The sequence below is a fragment of the Nomascus leucogenys genome, chromosome 11 (assembly GCF_006542625.1).
Source record: "Nomascus leucogenys isolate Asia chromosome 11, Asia_NLE_v1, whole genome shotgun sequence".
Lineage (NCBI taxonomy): Eukaryota > Metazoa > Chordata > Mammalia > Primates > Hylobatidae > Nomascus > Nomascus leucogenys.
In genome coordinates this window covers 90,938,741-90,957,453 of record NC_044391.1, presented here as the reverse complement: position 1 = coordinate 90,957,453, position 18,713 = coordinate 90,938,741, and the positions used below count along the sequence as shown (strand labels likewise).

The 18,713-nt window shown below is 41.8% G+C and overlaps 1 protein-coding gene across 1 annotated transcript; it reads right to left on the bottom strand.

The window, feature by feature from the left end:
- Positions 1-468: 468 nt before the first annotated feature.
- Positions 469-15,445, bottom strand: LRRIQ4 (leucine rich repeats and IQ motif containing 4). Its single transcript, XM_030822794.1, has 5 exons — positions 14,395-15,445; positions 9,634-9,807; positions 7,643-7,781; positions 5,095-5,291; positions 469-763 (listed from the first exon to the last, which is right to left on the bottom strand). Exons 1-5 carry the CDS (start codon positions 15,412-15,414, stop codon positions 611-613), a joined length of 1,683 nt encoding a protein of 560 aa, XP_030678654.1. The 5' UTR covers positions 15,415-15,445; the 3' UTR covers positions 469-610.
- Between the last annotated feature and the right edge of the window lie 3,268 nt (positions 15,446-18,713).

Below are 18,713 nucleotides of genomic sequence, written 5' to 3'. Positions count from 1 at the left end.
GGCTGGGTGCAGTGGCTCACGCCTGTAATCCCAGCACTTTGGGAGGCCAAGGCGGGCAGGTCACTTGAGGTCAAGAGTTCAAGACCAGCCTGGCCAACATGGTGAAACCCCATCTCTACCAAAAAAATATAAAAGTTAGACAGGCGTGGTGGCATGCACCTGTAGTCCTAGCTACTCGGGAGGCGGAGGCATGAGAATTGCTGGAACCTGGGAAATGGAGGTTGCAGTGGCCCAAGATTGCACCACTGCACTCCAGCCTGGGCAACAGAGTGAGATCCTGCCTTAAAATAAATAAATAAATAAAAGTAGGCAAATAGTATAATGAACCCCTGTGTACTCATCACCTTATTCTACAGTTATCAATGTATGGCCAATCTTGTTTCACTTGTATTCCTACCCACTTTCCCCTCCCCCTCCCATATTATTTAGAAGCAATTCCAAGGTGTTGTATCATTTTTTCCATAAATATTTCAGTAAAAGTAAGAATCATTTATTTTTACACATAAACATAATTTTATGAATAATTTTAATGTAGTAGTCATCTAATTCCTAGATATTTTGCCTTCTTAATCCATCAAGGTCCATTACCCCAATTTATCAATTTATAGGATTATTTCTTTTTTCCCTTTCCTGGTTTTCCTTTTACATCCTTCTTTCCTTTCTTATCTTTTGGAGAGGTCTTTCCTTTCTTTCGTGGTTTTAGTAGTTCACCGAATTTCCCAAATCCTTTCCGTACCATTGTTCCATGCCACCATGCCTGAATCTGAAAACAAGATAAACCCAAATTCAGCATCGGTTGGTATCACAATGAACTAGAAATTGTTAAATCTCTTTATTCTGATACGTGGTCTTGAAGACGTGGAGAATGGGATGTGATTAGAACTCTAAATTTTATTTTCTATCTTTCTCAATTGGCCAGACATTCAGACAAATTTTTAAAAAGATGCATTTATTGTTTTTTATGTGCCAGGGCCTGTTCTAGACTTTTGCGCAACAGCAGAGAAATAACTGTCTCAACTTTATGGAGCTCACATTCCAGTGAGGGAAGAGATAGTGAAAAATAAACACATGAATGTTCAATTTGTCAGACGGTGATGAGTGCTACGGAGAGCGACTGTGCATGGTGAGGGGATCTGAGTGCCTATTCCCTGCCTTCCCATTCCTTACTGGGCTGTCTGTGCTCCTGCCTAAAGCCAGCCCTCACTTGTTCCCTGGATCCTATTCCCTCCTACCTACCCAGCAACACCCCTCCTCTAGTAGCATACCTGTCCAGTGGCTCCCCATTTCTCTCTGAATAGAAGCCAAAGTCCTTACATGGCTTACAAGGCCGTCTCTGATATGCCTCCCCAGTCCTGACCCCTCTAACCTCTTAACTCCCCTTTCCCTGGCTCACTCTGCTCCAGCTGTGCGGGCCTCCTCCCTGCTCAGACACACAGGCACAGGCACAGTTATGACTCAGGGCCTGTACATTGGCTGCTTCGTTTGCCTGGAACTCTTCTCAGTATTCAGATGGCTCACCCCTCCGCTGCTTCAAGGGTTTACTCGATTGTCATTGCTGTGGACTGAACTGTGTTGCCCCAAATTCATATGTTGAAGCCCTAATCCCCAGTGTGAATGAATTTGGAGAAGGGGCTTTGCGGAGATGATTAGATTTAGATGAGGTCATAACTGCAGGGTCCTCATGATGAGATTAGTGGCCTTATAAGGAGAGACATCAGAGAGTTGGCACTCTCCAGTGCAATCTCTCTCTCTCTCTTTCTGTCGTATGAAGACACAGGGAGAAGTCAGCTTCTACAGGCCAGGAAGAGGGCCTTCCCCAGAGTCCAATCATGCTGATACTCTAACCTTAGACTTCCAGCCTCCAGAACTGTGAGAAAATACATTTCCGTTGTTTAAGCCGCCTGTTCTATGGTATTTTGTTGTGGCAGCCTAAGCTAAGACTGTCATTTTTTCATTGAGGCCTACTCTGACAATCTTATTTAAATCAACCACTTCCCCACCTCCACACACTACTGGCAATTTCAGTTCCCCTTAGGCTAACCTGTTTTTTTTTTTTTTTTCACAGTAGCACTCTCTAACATAGTATTTAATTTTATGTTTTATATTTCATGCTTTTATTTCCCTCCTACTAGATTTTAAGTACTGTGAGGACATAAATACTTGTTTTGTTCACTGATGTATCTCAATGCTTAGAACAGTGTCTGGTACATAGTAGAAGCTCAATAAATGTTGAATGAATAAACAAACGAAAGGAGGTGGCTGGGGGTATGCTGTTTTATATAAGGTGGATCAAGGAAGGGCTCTCTGATAAAAGGACATTTAAGCAGAGATGGAATGAAGTGAGGGCCAGAATCTTGCCTATATCTGGGGGAAGCATCTCTGGGCACAGGAAGAGCCAGTGTTAAGGCCCTGAGCCAGGAGCATGCTTGGTCCTTGGAAGAACACCAGGGATCTGCTTGTGACTGAAGCCCAGTGAGAGTAGGAAAGATGAGATGGGGAGTGAAAACAGCAGACCAGTCAGGATCCAGGGAACAGCACTGCTCTCTAGAGGCATTTTGGACATTTATGGGGCTTTTTGTTGTCTTAAGGTTAAGCAGTCTTCAATTGTGTGGCCTGTACCCTGGTCTACAAAGCCTTTCCAACGGTGTGCAGGCATGGATAGGTTGAAGACAGTCCATTTCCTGAGCTTCAACTTCCAGATGTATCCCTTCCTAAAATCATCCCGAGAACAGAACTGCAGATCCCCCATCCCAGTTGCCCCTTTGGTGCTCCACAGAGGAAGGGCATGCCTTGCACCCACCTGAATCTTACTATGGTGTATTGCCCTGGACTCCAAAAATCATTAGGACACAGACACAGACACAGACACACACACACACGAAAAGACAATTCAAAGTGCCAAGTGTTGATGAGAAAATGAATGACTCTAGGGACTGGTTAAGCAATCCTTTTGCAAGACAGGTGGTTTCTAATTCTACCTTCAAGAAAAATAAGGGAAGCCTAGTTGACATGTCAGCTAAGACCTGCTATCGATTTGGGGGTATAAATCTGGAAGAAGCTCAGAGATGCATGAAGCATTGTTTTTTTTAAAATAAAACATTACAGACAAAAAAAGCTTCTTCTGTTCTCATTAACTCATCTATGTGAACAAGGTTTCTCAAGGCTTTCATCTGTAAAATGAAAAACAGGAGTAGAATCTATAACAAACCCTGTGTTATTCTAATAATCATCAATATTTATGCATGAATATATAAACTACACTAAAAAATCCCTCTCATTTTGGTACACTGCTGTAAAAAATCCTATATGTCTGATAATTATTAAAATTTGTAAGAAATTTTATGTTGTTTTAGGTGATTTTATAGTACTAATAGTTGTAGTGTATATACATTTTTAAATTTTTAAAATTTAATTTATATAAATAGTTTTGTTGTCTAGAAGTACAAAAGAGCAATCTATGAAAGACTTATATGTGTGTACATAAAACCTTAGGATCAATTTTGAGGGGAAAGTAGAATGGAAGTACATGTTTAAGAAGAAAAGGAATATGATATAAAAATTCTACCTATAAAATAATAACTTGTTTCAGTATTTGTAAATTGGTGTTGACAAATCATAATGATATTCAGTTTCCACTGGATACAGTTAAAATATTGGTCTAACAGCTCTATTTTAAAATGTCAGCATTTAAAATTCACTGGAAATTACATCCTTTGCAATGATTTAAACTTGTGGCCAACAATGTTAAATATCATTTTAAGAATGTGCAAGAGGGTGCACGGTTTTTCAAAATGCTTTTAGGAAGTATTCAGTTAAAAACCACAACTTTCATTCTTTCAAGTGTAATCCATCCTGAGCATATACACATTGAAATAACTATTTTATTTTATTTTATTTTAATAGCTGTCATCCAGGCTGGAGGGCAGTGGCACGATCTAGGCTCACTGTAACCCCCGCCTCCTGGGTTCAAGCGATTCTCCTGCCTCAGCCTCCAGAGTAGCTGGGATTACAGGCATGCACCACTATGCCCAGCTAATTTTTGTATTTTTAGTAGAGAAAGGGTTTCACCATGTTGGTCAGGCTGATCTCGAATTTCTGATCTCAAGTGATCCACCCACCTCAGCCTTCCAAAGTGCTGGGATTACAGGTGTGAGCCACCGAACCTGGCCTGAAATATATATTTGTATATAAATTACTTTTCTTTCTCCTTTAAATTGCAACTCAGGCATTATTTTGATTTAAATTATGTCCTTTTGTAGGTTTTTATTATCTCTGAATTTATTTTGGAATAGTAAAAGAGGTATCACAAAAGATTTATCATAAAATGGAGGACATTAGATCTGATAGGGTTGAGGGCTATTGAGAGAGGGTTTTACAGACCGAAGACTTGACTCTTACTCTGAGTGTAATGGAGGATTGCCAATTTCAGTGGAGTGGTGAGCTCTAGCCCATGTTTTAGCAGCATCAGTGCAACTGCTGAGCAGAAGGTATATTGTAGGGGAGCTGGCATGGAAGCAGGGACAATAGTCAGGGGGCTTATGTAGTCATCCAGGTGTGAGGTGATGGGGACTTGGGCTAGTTGGAGAATAAAGAATACTGGCTGAAGTGGACACATTCCAGACCTGTCCTACATCTCCATGGGCTCAAAGGGCTAGAGCAGAATTACAAGGATCTCAGCCCTTTGATCCTAATTAACGGCAGCTCAGAATCCTGGGCTCAGCCTCTCATCTATAAATGCTTTCGTTTCTAATTTTTCAAACTTATTTTATTGCTTTTGTTAATACAAGCTTTTTTCATTCCAATGAAATAGTCCAAGAATTTTAGATTGTTTGAAATGTTGAAGTTTTGGTTTCCTTTGCCTATTTGTTGGCATCTTATTGGACAAAGAAATAAGGGACATAAAAGACAAAAATGCTAGGGCTGACATTTAAAAATCTTCTTACTTAGCCCTGGGAACATAAAAGTTACCAAGTAACTTCTCTTTTCAGAAGCAGGACAAGGGGGTAAGGAGTTGCTCCATAGGATAATCTGTAATGTGTTTACCATTAGACTCCCTCTAAAGCAACTGTTATCAAGAATCTGGTCTGATTTTACCTTTGTTGCCATTACATTCCTGTTTCTGTTTTCCTTGAGGTATTTCCATATGGCCTCATTGCCTTCAGCACACACTTCTTTTGGGGGTTCTTCCATGGGATTGTCCATCAGTGTCAGAACCTTAAGATTCACTAGGGAATCCAAATTCTCTGGAAGATGGGTGAGCAAGTTGTCCTCCAGCCGTAATTCTTTCAAAGCTGAAAAGATTTTTTTGTAATGGTGGATCAATCTTAGAACAAACAATATTAACTTGTCACCTAATCCTGCCCACATAGGTGAGGGATCCAATTCTGTCTTTGCAAAAGGAATGAGAGGAAGGATGCACAAGACCCAACAAAACTTTTCTACCATCTAATAAAAGTTCTAGCTCTATGTTTGCTCCTTCTCATAATGAAGAGAACAGAATTCAGTCTCCAGATATTCCAAATGTTTTGTTTGTTTAGAGCAACAGTTTTTAGCTGAAACTGACAGCCCACTGGGAAAAATCACTCTCAGACCCTGCTGTTCCTAAGGTCAGCAGACTATTGATTTTTTTTTTTTTCTTTTTTTTGAGACAGTCTCATTTTGTTGCCCAGGCTGGAGTACAGTGGCATGATCTGGGCTCACTACAACCTCTGCCTCCCAGGTTGAAGCGATTCAAGTGCCTCAGCCTCCCAAGTCGCTGGGATTTCAGGTGCCAGCCACCACACTTGGCTAATTTTTTTTTTTTTTGAGACAGAGTCTAGCTCTGTCAAGGCTGGAGTGCAGTGGCGCGATCTCTGCTCACTGCAACCTCCGCCTCCTGGGTTCAAGTGATTCTCCTGCCTCAGCCTCCTGAGTAGCTGGGATTACAGGCAGCCACCACCACACCCAGCTAATTTTTGTATTTTTAGTAGAGATGGGGTTTCACTGTATTGGCTAGGCTGGTCTCGAACTCCTGACCTCATGATCTGCCTGCCTCGGCCTCCCAAAGTGCTGGCATTACAGGCGTGAGCCACCGCACCCGGCCTACAGCTTCTTCATAACAATTCAAAGTTGTTGAAGCCAGCATCCATAAATATTAGAGACAGAAAAATAGAAAACACTGAAAAATTTTGAGAATATTTCACTCCTCCAGGGACCAAGGACAGGATAAAAATTTATGGTCAGGAGCATTACTAAGGAGTACTGCATACAACCCCTTGCCTCCAGTTTTTTTTTTCTTTTTTAAAAATTTTTTTTATTTTTATTATTTTTTGAGACGGAGTCTCGCCCTGTCGCCAGGCTGGAGTGCAGTGGCACAATCTCAGCTCACTGCAACCTCTGCCTCCGGTATTCAAGCAATTCTCCTGCTTCAGCCACCCAAGTAGCTAGGATTACAGGCACGTGCCATCACACTCAGCTAATTTTGTATTTTTAGTAGAGATGGGGTTTCACCATATTGGCCAGGCTGGTCTTGAACTCCTAACCTCAGGTGATCTGCCCACCTTGGCCTTCCAAAGTGCTGGGATTACAGGCGTAAGCACTGCGCCCGGCCTTGCCCCCAATTTTTGAATGTCTTATGAGTAGGCATCCGCTTCCACTCTAATATCTCTTCATTCTTTTTTCATTAAAGAATAGCCATAGTTTGGGCCGGTCGCGGTGGCTCATGCCTGTAATTCCAGCACTTTGGGAGGCCGAAGTGGGCAGATCATGAGGTCAGGAGATCGAGACCATCCTGGCAAACACGGTGAAACCCCGTCTCTACTAAAAATACAAAAATAAAAATAAAAAAAAATTAGCTGGGCGTGGTGGTGGGCGCCTGTAGTCCCAGCTACTCAGGAGGCTGAGGCAGAAGAATAGCATGAACCCAGGAGGCAGAGTTCACAGTGAGCTAAGATCGTGCCACTGCACTCCAGCCTGAGTGACAGAGCGAGACTCTGTCTTAAAAAAAAAAAAAAAGAATAGCCATAGTTTGATAGTTTGAAAACATGTGCATAAGCCTAGGATTCACAAAAAAAAAAAAAAAAAAGAAGAAGAAAAAAAAACATTTAAAATCTGGTCCCAGTGGGTGCTCAGCAAAAGCATGTTAAGTGGATGGATGAATGTACAGACGAAGAATGGCTTAGTGTAGTGGAAAATGTTTGGCTGTTTAAATAGGAATCATATATAGTTTTCCAGGTCAATTATGTAGATCCAAGAAAGTCCCCTGCTAATTTCGCCACTCCGGACTAATACTTTTTCTTTTATTCAAGTGACTGAGTGACCTAGATGAAATTTAGTGCAGGATCCCAACTCCAAATTCTGGCATATAGTAAGTGTACAGTAAATTATTGTTGGTAGTGTATGGGTGAATGCTAATTTTCTTAGCAGTTGCTATTTACTTTTCCATTTTAATAAACGACTTAACTGCCTTTGCAAGACTCTTAGCTATACTAATCAGGACACCTGGCCTCCCCCATGTCGCTAAGTGAGCCCTGCAAGGAAGTAATGGGATAGACTCAGTTCTCTGAACACTGAGATCGGTCTTTAGCAAAGCAAGGAAGCCATTTGCCATGGGAAATGCTGGCCACAAACTCTACTAGGCTGTGAATCTACCAAGTTTCCTCACCTTGTGCTTGGCAAATGGCATCTGGAAGTTGCTTAAGCAAATTGTGCCGGCAATCAAGAACTTCTAGGTTAGGCATTGACCCCAAGGATACGGGCAGGTACTCCAGATGATTGTTCTCTATATATAGCTCTTTGAGACTCTGAAATAACATGAGTGTACCATAATAATATACCTTGATTAATTAATTATAATAACCAGAATCACCTGTGGGTGCCCATGCATTTTTTTTTTTTTTTCCTTTCAATGGGGAAATTATGCATTGAGTTAAAGGGAAAAAGCATGTCTAAAGGACCATCATCAAGACATAAAATTATTTTTGAGTAAATCCATTAGACTTAGCTTCCATTTATGCAGGGAAAAGAGAATACAGACATCTAGTGCTTGTTTCACCAGAACTTTATGAAAAAATAATTTGAATAATTTAACTACATTTATCATTAACTCCTTTTTAATAGCTAATTGTCTGTGGCAGTTGCTACAGAATGATAATTGCCTCAACTATCAACCCAATATTGCCTCAGTGAAAGTAGCCAAAATGCACAGGGAATGGGTTTGAATGTATTCAGAATAACTATTTTCTTTTCTTTTTTTTTTTTTTTTTTTTTTGAGACGGAGTCTCGCTCTGTTGCCCAGGCTGGAGTGCAGTGGCGCAATCTCGGCTCACTGCAACCTCCGCCTCCCGGGTTCACGCCATTCTCCTGCCTCAGCCTCTCCGAGTAGCTGGGACTACAGGCGCCCGCCACCACGCCCGGCTAATTTTTTGTATTTTTTAGTAGAGACAGGGTTTCACCGTGGTCTCAATCTCCTGACCTCGTAATCCGCCCGCCTCGGCCTCCCAAAGTGCTGGGATTACAAGCGTGAGCCACCACGCCCGGCCACTATTTTCAACACCACTGGGCAAAAATCTAATGTTTGTACTTCACTCTAAGATTGTGGCATGACAGGTACAAAGGAAAAGCTAATGAAAGGTGTTCTATGAACACAGGGCAAAGGAATGGAGAATTAGGAAAAGACACCCTGTGTCATAGTGAGAACTACCTATGCTGTGCATGGCATTGCGTGACTGGGGTTATGTGGTGGCCCACACCTACTTTATCATCATTAAGAGTGCAGCAGGTCAGACGCAGTGGCTTATGCCTGTAATCCCGGCACTTTGGGAGGCTGAGGCAGGTGGATCACCTGAGGTCAGGAGTTCGAGACCAGCCTGGCCAACATGGCAAAACCCTGTCTTTACTAAAAATACGAAATTAGCCAGGTGTGGTGGTGGGCGCCTGCAATCCCAGCTATTTGGGAGGCTGAGGCAGGAGAATCGCTTGAACCCGGGAGGTGGACGTTGCAGTGAGCCATTGCACTCCAGCCTGGGCAACAAGAGCGAAACTGTCAAAAAAAAAAAAAAAAAAAAAAAAAAAAAAACACGAACATGAAAAAAAAAACAGTTCTTTAAAAGATGAATATATGAAGACACCCTAGTATGGCTACTTTGAATGAAGTTATCCTGTTGCTTTGCAAGTATTCCTCACAGCCCTGCAGATCCAGGAAGCTAGTGCAACATGATTTCCCTTTTCCAATCAGGTAGAGAGGTCACACTTCCCCTTACAGGAAATCCTGGGCACCAAAATGTAGGCTCCCAGCGTGTCACTTGTATGATACTCTTTAACTTCAAAATAGTCCAGTTTTCAGGGGGCTACTTATAAAAAGTGGAAATTAAATGGAAAGAGATATGACCCAATTTCTGTACATGAAACACACCAAATCACACAGTGGAAAGAAGTATGGCAGGACATATCCAACAGCAATCACAATGAAATGTTGAAGAGTTGTTCACGGAGAGTGGAAACCTCAAAATGTAAAAATGATTGCTTGTCTGAAGCTGGAAATCTAGTATGGATGATTCTACATTCACCCTGTGGAGACCTCATATTTTCTCAGTTTCGGCCAATTTCAGAGGCAGTGGCAGGTGCTTCTTAGCCTGCTCATTTGGGGAGGCTTACCTGCAGTTTCCTAATGTGTTCTGGCACATAGGTAAGTTTGAATCCCTGGTCTTGCCCAATGTATAATTTCTCTAAAGACGCTAAAGAAAGGACTTCCTCCGGAAAGGAAAGGAACTCATTTCCTGTTAGTCCAAGTATCTTCAGTTTTGAAAGTGAGCCCAATTCTGAAGGTAACTGGAAGTATTCCAAAAAGATAGGTTTCAGGTCAAGATTATTTTTAACAGTCAGCAGAGATAAACTGGGCTTTTGGTTTTGAGGCAGACTGCTAAACAAGTGGAGTAACTTAGCCTCTCCTACTGATGAAAAATTTGTGCACATATCTGCATTACAGTATTTATACTTGTAGATCTAAAGTCTCTGATTTTACTTTTATGCACCACTTTAAACTGGAGCAATTTTTTGTGGCCGGGCTCTGTGGTTTATGCCTTTAATCCCAGCACTTTGGGAGGCCAAGGCTGGTGGATCACCTGAGGTCAGGAGTTCAAGACCAGCCTGGCCAACATGGCGAAACCCTGTCTCTACTAAAAAATACAAAAATTAGCCGGGTGTGGTAGCGGGTGCCTATAATCCCAGCTACTCGGGAGGCTGAAGCAGAGGAATCTCTGGAACGTGGGAGGCAGAGGTTGCAGCGAGCCGAGATTGTGCCACTGTACTCCAGCCTGGGCAACAGAGCAAGAATCTGTCTCAAAAAAAAAAAAAAATTGGAGCAATTTTTAACCTATGTTCTTGCCATTTATGGACTGTAGTATGGCAACTGCTTGACACTATAGAAAGAAAAATACTAAAGTTATGTGTAATTTTGCAATAATAATATTCATTATAAATTCAGTTATTGGAACTAATAAATTTAGTGATATGACTCTTCATCCTAAAAGGCTTTAATAATTTTGAAACTTCAGTTGAAGTCTCAGTTGGAGGCAAACATATATTCACACCATGTCTAATCAGTGTTCAGTGAACTCCATTATGATCCTATTGTGTCATGTTCTGCTTTTCAGTGAATACCTTGGCTTGTGTACCCCGTGTGGGAACTGGGTCAGCATTTCACAGAGTGCCACACTTTCAGGGCTGGAAGGCCTTAAGAAGGTTCTCTATTTCAACATTCTAATCCAGTGGTTGCATACATTCTATAGCGAGCCATCCAGTTGTATCTAAACACCACCTCCTGTGAAGAAAAGCTCATTATCTTCTATGGCTACTTCTAATCATCAGATTCCCTACTTTAGTACAGCGAAAATCAGCTTCACCGTTATGTCCGTCTATCGGTTTCTTTCTGGACCATGAGAACGACATGGGAAAAAAATCTCTTTTTTTTTTTTTTCTTTTTTTGAGACGTCGTCTTGCTCTGCCGCCCAGGCTGGAGTGCAGTGGTGCGATCTCAGCTCACTGCAAGCTCCGCCTCCCGGGTTCACACCATTCTCCTGCCTCAGCCTCCTGAGTAGCTGGGATTACAGGTGCCCACCACCATGCCTGGCTAATTTTTGTATTTTTAGTAGAGATGCGGTTTCGCCATGTTGGCCAGGCTGGTCTCAAACTCCTGACCTCAGTTGATCCACTCGCCTCATCCTCCCAAAGTGTTGTGATTACAGGCATGAGCCACCGCACATGGCCTGGTTTTCTCCTTTAATAGAAGGAGAAATAAAATCCATCTAGGTACGCATTGAAAATCAGATATTTTTTTGCATGCACACAGGCAAGTAGAAGCTACTAGTCAGGCTTTAAGAGCTAGTAACCCATGAGTTGAGTCTTTGGGGAGGGAGAGACAATGAGCTGGCTTAAAGGCCATGTTTCATTAAGGAGAGAAATGCATTGGAAGGTGGTATTAGCATGAGAGGAAATTGAGAAGGGAGGACAAATGCACACACACACACACAAAACCCATCAGAATAACTGAAGAGGAAAAAGCAATGGTACATAGAGATTATCATGTTCAATACAATAATATTTAACATGTCTACATTTCAGTGCAGTTTGGCTTGTGGTAAAACTTGGTATTGGATGAAGCTTATTTTTGTTAACAAGCAGTCTGTGTGTGATTCGCTCCTTTGACTTCTTAAAATTTCTCTCAGAAAAGGATTAGGTATTATTCATGGCTCAGTATAATGTGTTATCCTTCCCACATGTACTTTATATTTTAAGTCTTGCACTCCAACTGCAGAATGACAGACTTAGTCCACTAAAAGGAATTTCTTACATCAGCAGTGGAATAGTTCAGGGATGGGCTCTCATGGAACCTCAAAAATCCTCCAAGGTGAGTTGCTATATCAGTAGAGATTAAGTCCTAGTATCTCATTCTAAATCTACAAGTTACCATCAAAATGTTTACTTCCTGAAAGGCAGCTTTAAAACCCCACAGCAATTTGGGGAAAAAAGTTCTAGAAATAAAAAATCAAATAAAAGATTTTTTAGCAGCCGGGCACAGTGGCTCACACCTGTAATCCCAGCACTTTGGGAGGCTGGGGTGGGCGGATCACAAGGTCAGGAGTTTGAGACCAGCCTGGCCAATATGGTGAAACCCTGCCTCTACTAAAAATACAAAAATTAGCCGGGCATGGTGACAGGCACCTGTAGTCTCAGCTACTCGGGAGATTGAGGCAGGAGAATCTCTTGAACCTGGGAGGTGGAGGTTGCAGTGAGCGGAGATGGCGCCATTGCACTCCAGCCTGGGCAACAGAGCGAGAGCTCATCTCAGAAAAAAAAAAAAAAAAAGATTTTTAAAAATAAATCTGTAAGGCCCCAGGACTTTTATAATGTATAGGGAACACCTGAGACTGGTGTCCATGGCCAGGTAAAGCAGACCTATTATTTGATTATAGTTGCTGATTTCCAAATTCCCCTTTTTACTCTCTCTACAGTTGTCTTTTGCTCTTAACAGCTATTTTTTTTTCTTTTTAAATCAAATATTATAGGCCAGGCATGGTGGCTTACACCTGTAATCCCAGAACTTTGTGAGGCCAAAACAAGTGGATCACTGGAAGCCAGGAGTTTGAGACCAGCCTGGCCAACATGGTGAAACCCCGTCTCTATTAAAAATACAAAAATTAGCCGGGTGTGATGGCGCACACCTGTAGTCCCAGCTACTTGGGAGGCTGAGGCAGGAGAATCGCTTGAACCCAGAGGGCAGAGGTTGCAGTGAGCTGAGATAGCGCCACTGCACTCCAGCCTGGGTGACAGAGTGAGTGAGACTCCATCTCAAAAATAAATAAATAAATAAATAAAATTAAAATAAATAGAATATTATAAAATAATAAAGAAACATAAACCCATGCATGCCCAATTGCCCAAATCTTTTAATAAACAAAATGAAATACTGCAATTAAGTTCAGTCCCCTTATGATCTCTTCCCCATTTGCTTTCTTGGTTTTTAAAGACACATTCCTACATTGCCCAGCATGGTCTTGAACTTCTGGCCCCTAGTGATCCTCCCTCCTTGGCCCCCCAAAATGCTGGGATTAGAGGAGTGAGCCACCACATCCAGCTGCTTCCCTATTTTGTTGACTGCCTTCTCTCTTCCCAGAGGCAGCCACCTTCATGAATTTAGTTTTCTTCCAGTCAATATTTTATATTTTCATTATATATAAAAATATCCATAAAATATGTGTTGTCTGTATATGTGTGTATGTATATACATATATATATGGTTTTGTGTGATTTTAAAATTTATAAATGGTATCATAAGGTTCTGCAGTTTGATGCAGAACCTTAGGTTTTCTTTTCAATAAACATCACAATTTTGAGAACTATCCATATTGGCAATACAGCACCAGTTCATTAAATTACTATATAACTTCGTTTTACGAATATATTGATGTTTATTTGCCCACTCCCCTACTGACATTTAGACTGTCTCCCATAATGTCATGATTATCAACAATGCTAAATGACCATTTTTGAATATGCCACCCTGCACACACGGGACAGTTTCTCTGGGGACATATCTGGTTTTGCACTTTCCTATGGATGGAACTTTAGGCTTCTAAGGCTGTATGCATTAGAAACATCTGCTGTTAACGGAAACTCTGTCGGGAGATGGTCTTTGTTAAGAATATAGACCCTGGGCTGTGTGCAGTGGCTCACACTTGTAATCCCAGCACTTTGGGAGGCCGAGGCGGGCGGAACACGAGGTCAGGAGTTCGAGACCAGCCTGGACAACACAGTGAAACCCCGTCTCTACTAAAAATACAAAAATTAGCTGGGCATCGTGGCAGGTGCCTGTAATCCCAGCTATTCGAAAGGCTGAGGCAGGAGAACCGCTTGAACCCGGGAGGTGGACGTTGCAGTGAGCCGAGATCACGCCACTGCACTCCAGCCTGGGCAACAGAGCTAGACTCCGTCTCGGGGAAGAGAAAAAAAAAAGAATAAGAATGTAGACCCTGGAGGCTGGCAGCTGTGGGCTGGAATCGCGGCTGTATCACTTACAGGCTGTGTAGCCTTGGACATGTTAGTTAAGCTCCCTGCCCCTCTCTTCCTTCATATACCATTGAGGACACAGTGGTTGTGAGGTAAATGAGATGATCCATGTAAACACTTAGCTCAGTGACTGGCACATAAACCCTCTAAATAAACATTAGCTACTATTATGATTACTGCTGCTGTTAGGGAAAAAGAAAGTAATACAAAGTATCACCTTGTTGGATATTTAGTAATCTTGGATTTTCGCCCATAAAGTCAGTTCAAATTTGCTGTTTAGACACAGAACCAACTTAGGGCAGGAAGGACCCTGGATGACAACATAGTGACAGCCAGAAAGGGAATCCGTACCTGTCCTATTCTATTGTCATCCAGTCCCAAGACTTCAAGGTTCTTCAGTGCACAGATCTGCATCGGGCAGTGGTCCAGATGGTTCTGGCTTAGGTCCAGGCAGCGCAAGTTGACCAGGCACCTGAAGGAGCCCCGCAGCCTGTGCAGGCCGGTGTTTCCCAGGTAGAGCAGGTGCAGCGAGGTCCACCCGCAAATGAGGCGTGGCACCTTCTCCAGGCGGTTCCCGCTCAGCCCGATTTCCGTCATCTTCCTGAGCTTGGCGAGGCTCTTCGGGATGGAGCGGAGGAGATTGTGGGATAAATCGAGCACTGACAGTTGGCTACACTGGCACAGGGACGCAGGCAGAACGGGAAGGTTGTTAGAAGCCATATAGAACTTCTGCAGCCCCGTCAAGTGTCCGATCTCTTCTGGGATGGCACCGATTTTGTTCTCGTCCAGGTCAATGATCTCCAGGGTGTAGAGAACACAGAGCTCCTGGGGGAAAACTTCAAATTGGTTTCGCTTCAGGTAGATCTCCCTCAGCTTGGTCTGGTTCACTATTTCCTTGGGCAGACATTTCAGGTGGTTTCCGGTCAGTCCGAGCAGCTCGAGATGGTGGAGGTTTTTACAGATGACGACGGGAATTTCCTTCAAATCGGTCTGGTAGAGCCGGAGCTCGCGCAGGGCGTGGAGGAAGCTGACGACGACAAGGGAGGAGGAGAAGATGGGGTTGTAGCTCAGGTCCAGGCTCTCCAGGCTGCTCAGCAGCCCCAGCGCCGGGCACAGGCTCCTCAGGTTGTTCTTGTCCAGGTAGAGGACCCTGATGTTCTTTAAATGCTGAATCTCCTTGGGAATTTCTTCAATCTGGTTATTCTCCAAATGCACTTCTTCTAATTCTGTGAATGTGAAGATCTCCAACGGTATGGCAGTCAAGCTATGATTAGAGGCATCAATGAAGAATGTTCTGTCATTGACGTGCTGTGGATCATTTCTCTGATGAATTTTAGGTGAATGTTCTACTGATTTTATGTGTTTTGACATTATTGTGAAGAAAACCTCAAATATTCAAAATCTGAAATTTTGTGAAAAGGATGAAAAAAATCAGAATTTACCTGCCACCAGACTTGCTGTCCTTAAGAAAAATAAAATTAAAACCTAGTTGATTAAACTTAGTGCTTGAAATTATGACAGAACATAAAATTTAGGTTTTTGCGTTTCATATTAGAAGAATTAAAGTGTAGACTCCTTCCCCTAACACGTAGACTCACATGAAAAAAAAAAGAGATTAACTTCAGTTTTATTTATTTATTTATTTGTGAGACAGAGTTTCGCTTGTGTTGCCCAGGCTGGAGTGCAATGGTGTGTTCTTGGCTTACTACAACCTCCACCTCCCAGGCTCAAGCGATTCAATTCTCCTGCTTCAGCCTCCCGAGTAGCTGGGATTACAGGCACCCGCCACCATGCCCAGCTAATTTTTTTGTAATTTTAGTAGAGATGGGGGTTTCACCATGTTGGCCAGGCTGGTCTCAAACTCCCGACCTCAGGTCCACCTGCCTCGGCCTCCCAAAATGCTGGAATTACAGGCATGAGCCGCTGTGCCCAGCCTAATTTCAGTTAAAAAAAAAAATGCCTGTTCTGAATGTTTCCAGTAGGATGTAGAAGGTTGCAAAAGATCCTTGCTCCTACCATAACACTGAGAAAACACTAGGGAAAAACCTCATATTTTAAAATACAGTATTCCTTAAAGCCACCAGACAGTCGAAGATACAAAGAAAGCTAAAACAAAAACAACAACAACAACAAAAACACTGTATTCTAGAGATGCACCAACCTTTTCTAAATAACTAGAGACGGGTGAGTAGACCCTCTCATGCCTGATGGCATTTGCAAGTTTAAGGACTGTCAGGCAGAGAAACAACCCTTTAATAGGCACAGGCAAAGGAACTTCTGGGAGAAGAATAAACCTGCCAAACTTTTAACAGTCATGTGTGGGCTGGCATAGTGGATTAGAATCTGGAGTAGCCCCAAATGCAAAGTCAGTTCTCCCCACTAACTAGTTCTTTCCATTAGTCTTTGGCTGGTTAAACGGCCACAGGGAAAATTGCAGGCCGGACTAAAGAACAGAGACAGGTCCTGTAGTTTCATGGTCTTAAGTACCGAAGCCTGGCTGCAAGAAGCTTAACTCTGTCTAAGTGAGACATTTGGAACTGCAGTTAATTGAAATGAACTAAAGCCTAACCCAGAAACAAATTAAAGTCTCTAATAAATGGAGAGACAAATCATGTCCATGGATTAGAATATTCAGTAATGCTAAGATGTCGTGAACCCGGGGGGCAGAGCTTGCAGTGAGCCGAGATCGCGCCACTGCACTCCAGCCTGGGCGCCAGAGCGAGACTCCATCTCAAAAAAAAAAAAAAAAAAAAAAAAAAGATGTCAGTATTCCCCTAATTGGATCTATAGTTTTTACACAATGTTAGTCAAAATTTTAGCAAACTTTTTTTTTTCTTTTTTGGTAGAAGTTGACAAGCTGATTCTAAAATTTCTATGAAAATGCCAAGGAGCTAAAGATAATCTTTAGTGAAAAAAAATCAGCAGACTTACACTACTAGGCTTATAAATCTTATAAATGCAAGATGTGAATATTGTATTTCAGAAGAGTAAGTCTTTAGTACACACACACACACACACACACACACACACACACACAGAGTCTATGGGGAAAGGCAGAGAACAACATGACATGATAGTGGCAAGGTTGGTGGTAGCGTCTTTGAACTTCTTTTTAGGATGAAGGCAGTCCTGCTAGAGTATCTGGGCCTCTTATCCATCACAGAGGCCCAGTGCCTAGATGAAGGGGATACATTTCTAGCCCCATACATAATACTGCTATTCCTGAAAACACAACACTATGTGCTTCAGGTGCTTCTTGCTTTATGCCTGGACTCAAAACCAGCTCCGAGACAGTGTTATTTAAAGAGAAGGAAAGATTTAACATTGATTTTGTTTAAAACCAGCTGTCTCCAGCATTTTTGTCACTTAGTCATCAGGCAGATTAAATTTATATAATACTGTTCAGTCCTGGAAGATAAAATCTCCAGTTTCCTACTTGCAAATTTCTGAAAATTCTCCACAGTATGTAGACTGAGGTGATAATACAAATAAAAATGGGGAACACCAAGAACACTGATTATGTATTCCAGGCTTTACTTAAAGTAACCTAATTAATCTTCACAATAATCCTGTGCAGGAGGCATCATTATTAGCCCTGTTTCCCAGATAAAGAAATTATATAACTAAAAGAGCTCCTCTCAGAACATGGTAGGAAGTGGAGTAAGAGCAGAGAATTGGACACAACCTCACCTAGATTGTTAACATCACTCATTTACAGGAAACCTGGCACTTATTAAAATCATTCTTCTTGGGTGTGAAATTTTAGACTTGATTTTATTGTGCAGCATTACAACAAAGTCACCTGGGAGAAATTTATGTGGATTAGAATTAATAGGAGGGTGTCTGGACACATGAAAGAACTTATTTCTCTTAACATTCATCTTTCTCCATAATAAGACCTGCTTAGAATATCTGATTGTGTGTGTATGTTATCTCACCTTAATCATATACCCCATCAATTTGACGGCCCTCTGAAAGCTATATATACACCCATATTTCACGTTCATTTGTGGATTTAATAAAAGGAGATTGTATTTGCAATAGCTTTGCCAGTAATTCTGCCACAGTAAATGAGAATGGGGAAGATTTGGTCTTTACTGATTTTTTCTCTAGGGATTGCTACCCAAATGTGATCAAATTTACTTATTATTACAATCCAATATTATGGTGGGGTGATTTCTAAATTAAATAATTGTGACACCTTCATTTGAAGGAGCCAAGATTTGGATAGTTTAACAATTAGCTTTCTTTGTGTAACTCTAACCCCTGAGAAAATCATTTAAGAAACTAATCAGCCCTCTCAAATTTACAGGGAGTGTTGATGCTTTTGTTTCCAAGTCTGTCTATGCACAAACTAGATAGATAAGACTAGGTTCCTGAGGTTAATATGGTGTGTGACTCTCTCTGTTAGCATAAAAACCCATTTCTAGTTAAAAGAATTTCAAGATTTTGCTTAAAACTTCACTCAGCAGATCTTTTCCTTCTAAAAACTGGTGAATCACAAACAAACTAAAAGTAACCTTAATTGACTTCAGACTGGAAATTCATGTAATGGTAATAAAGAGTGGCAGCATATGCCACTCCAAAATATGCCACTTTGGTATGAGGATTACTTTAAGCTAAAGACACTTGAAAAATAGCAGATGCAAGAAGTGTATTCTAATTTTCCC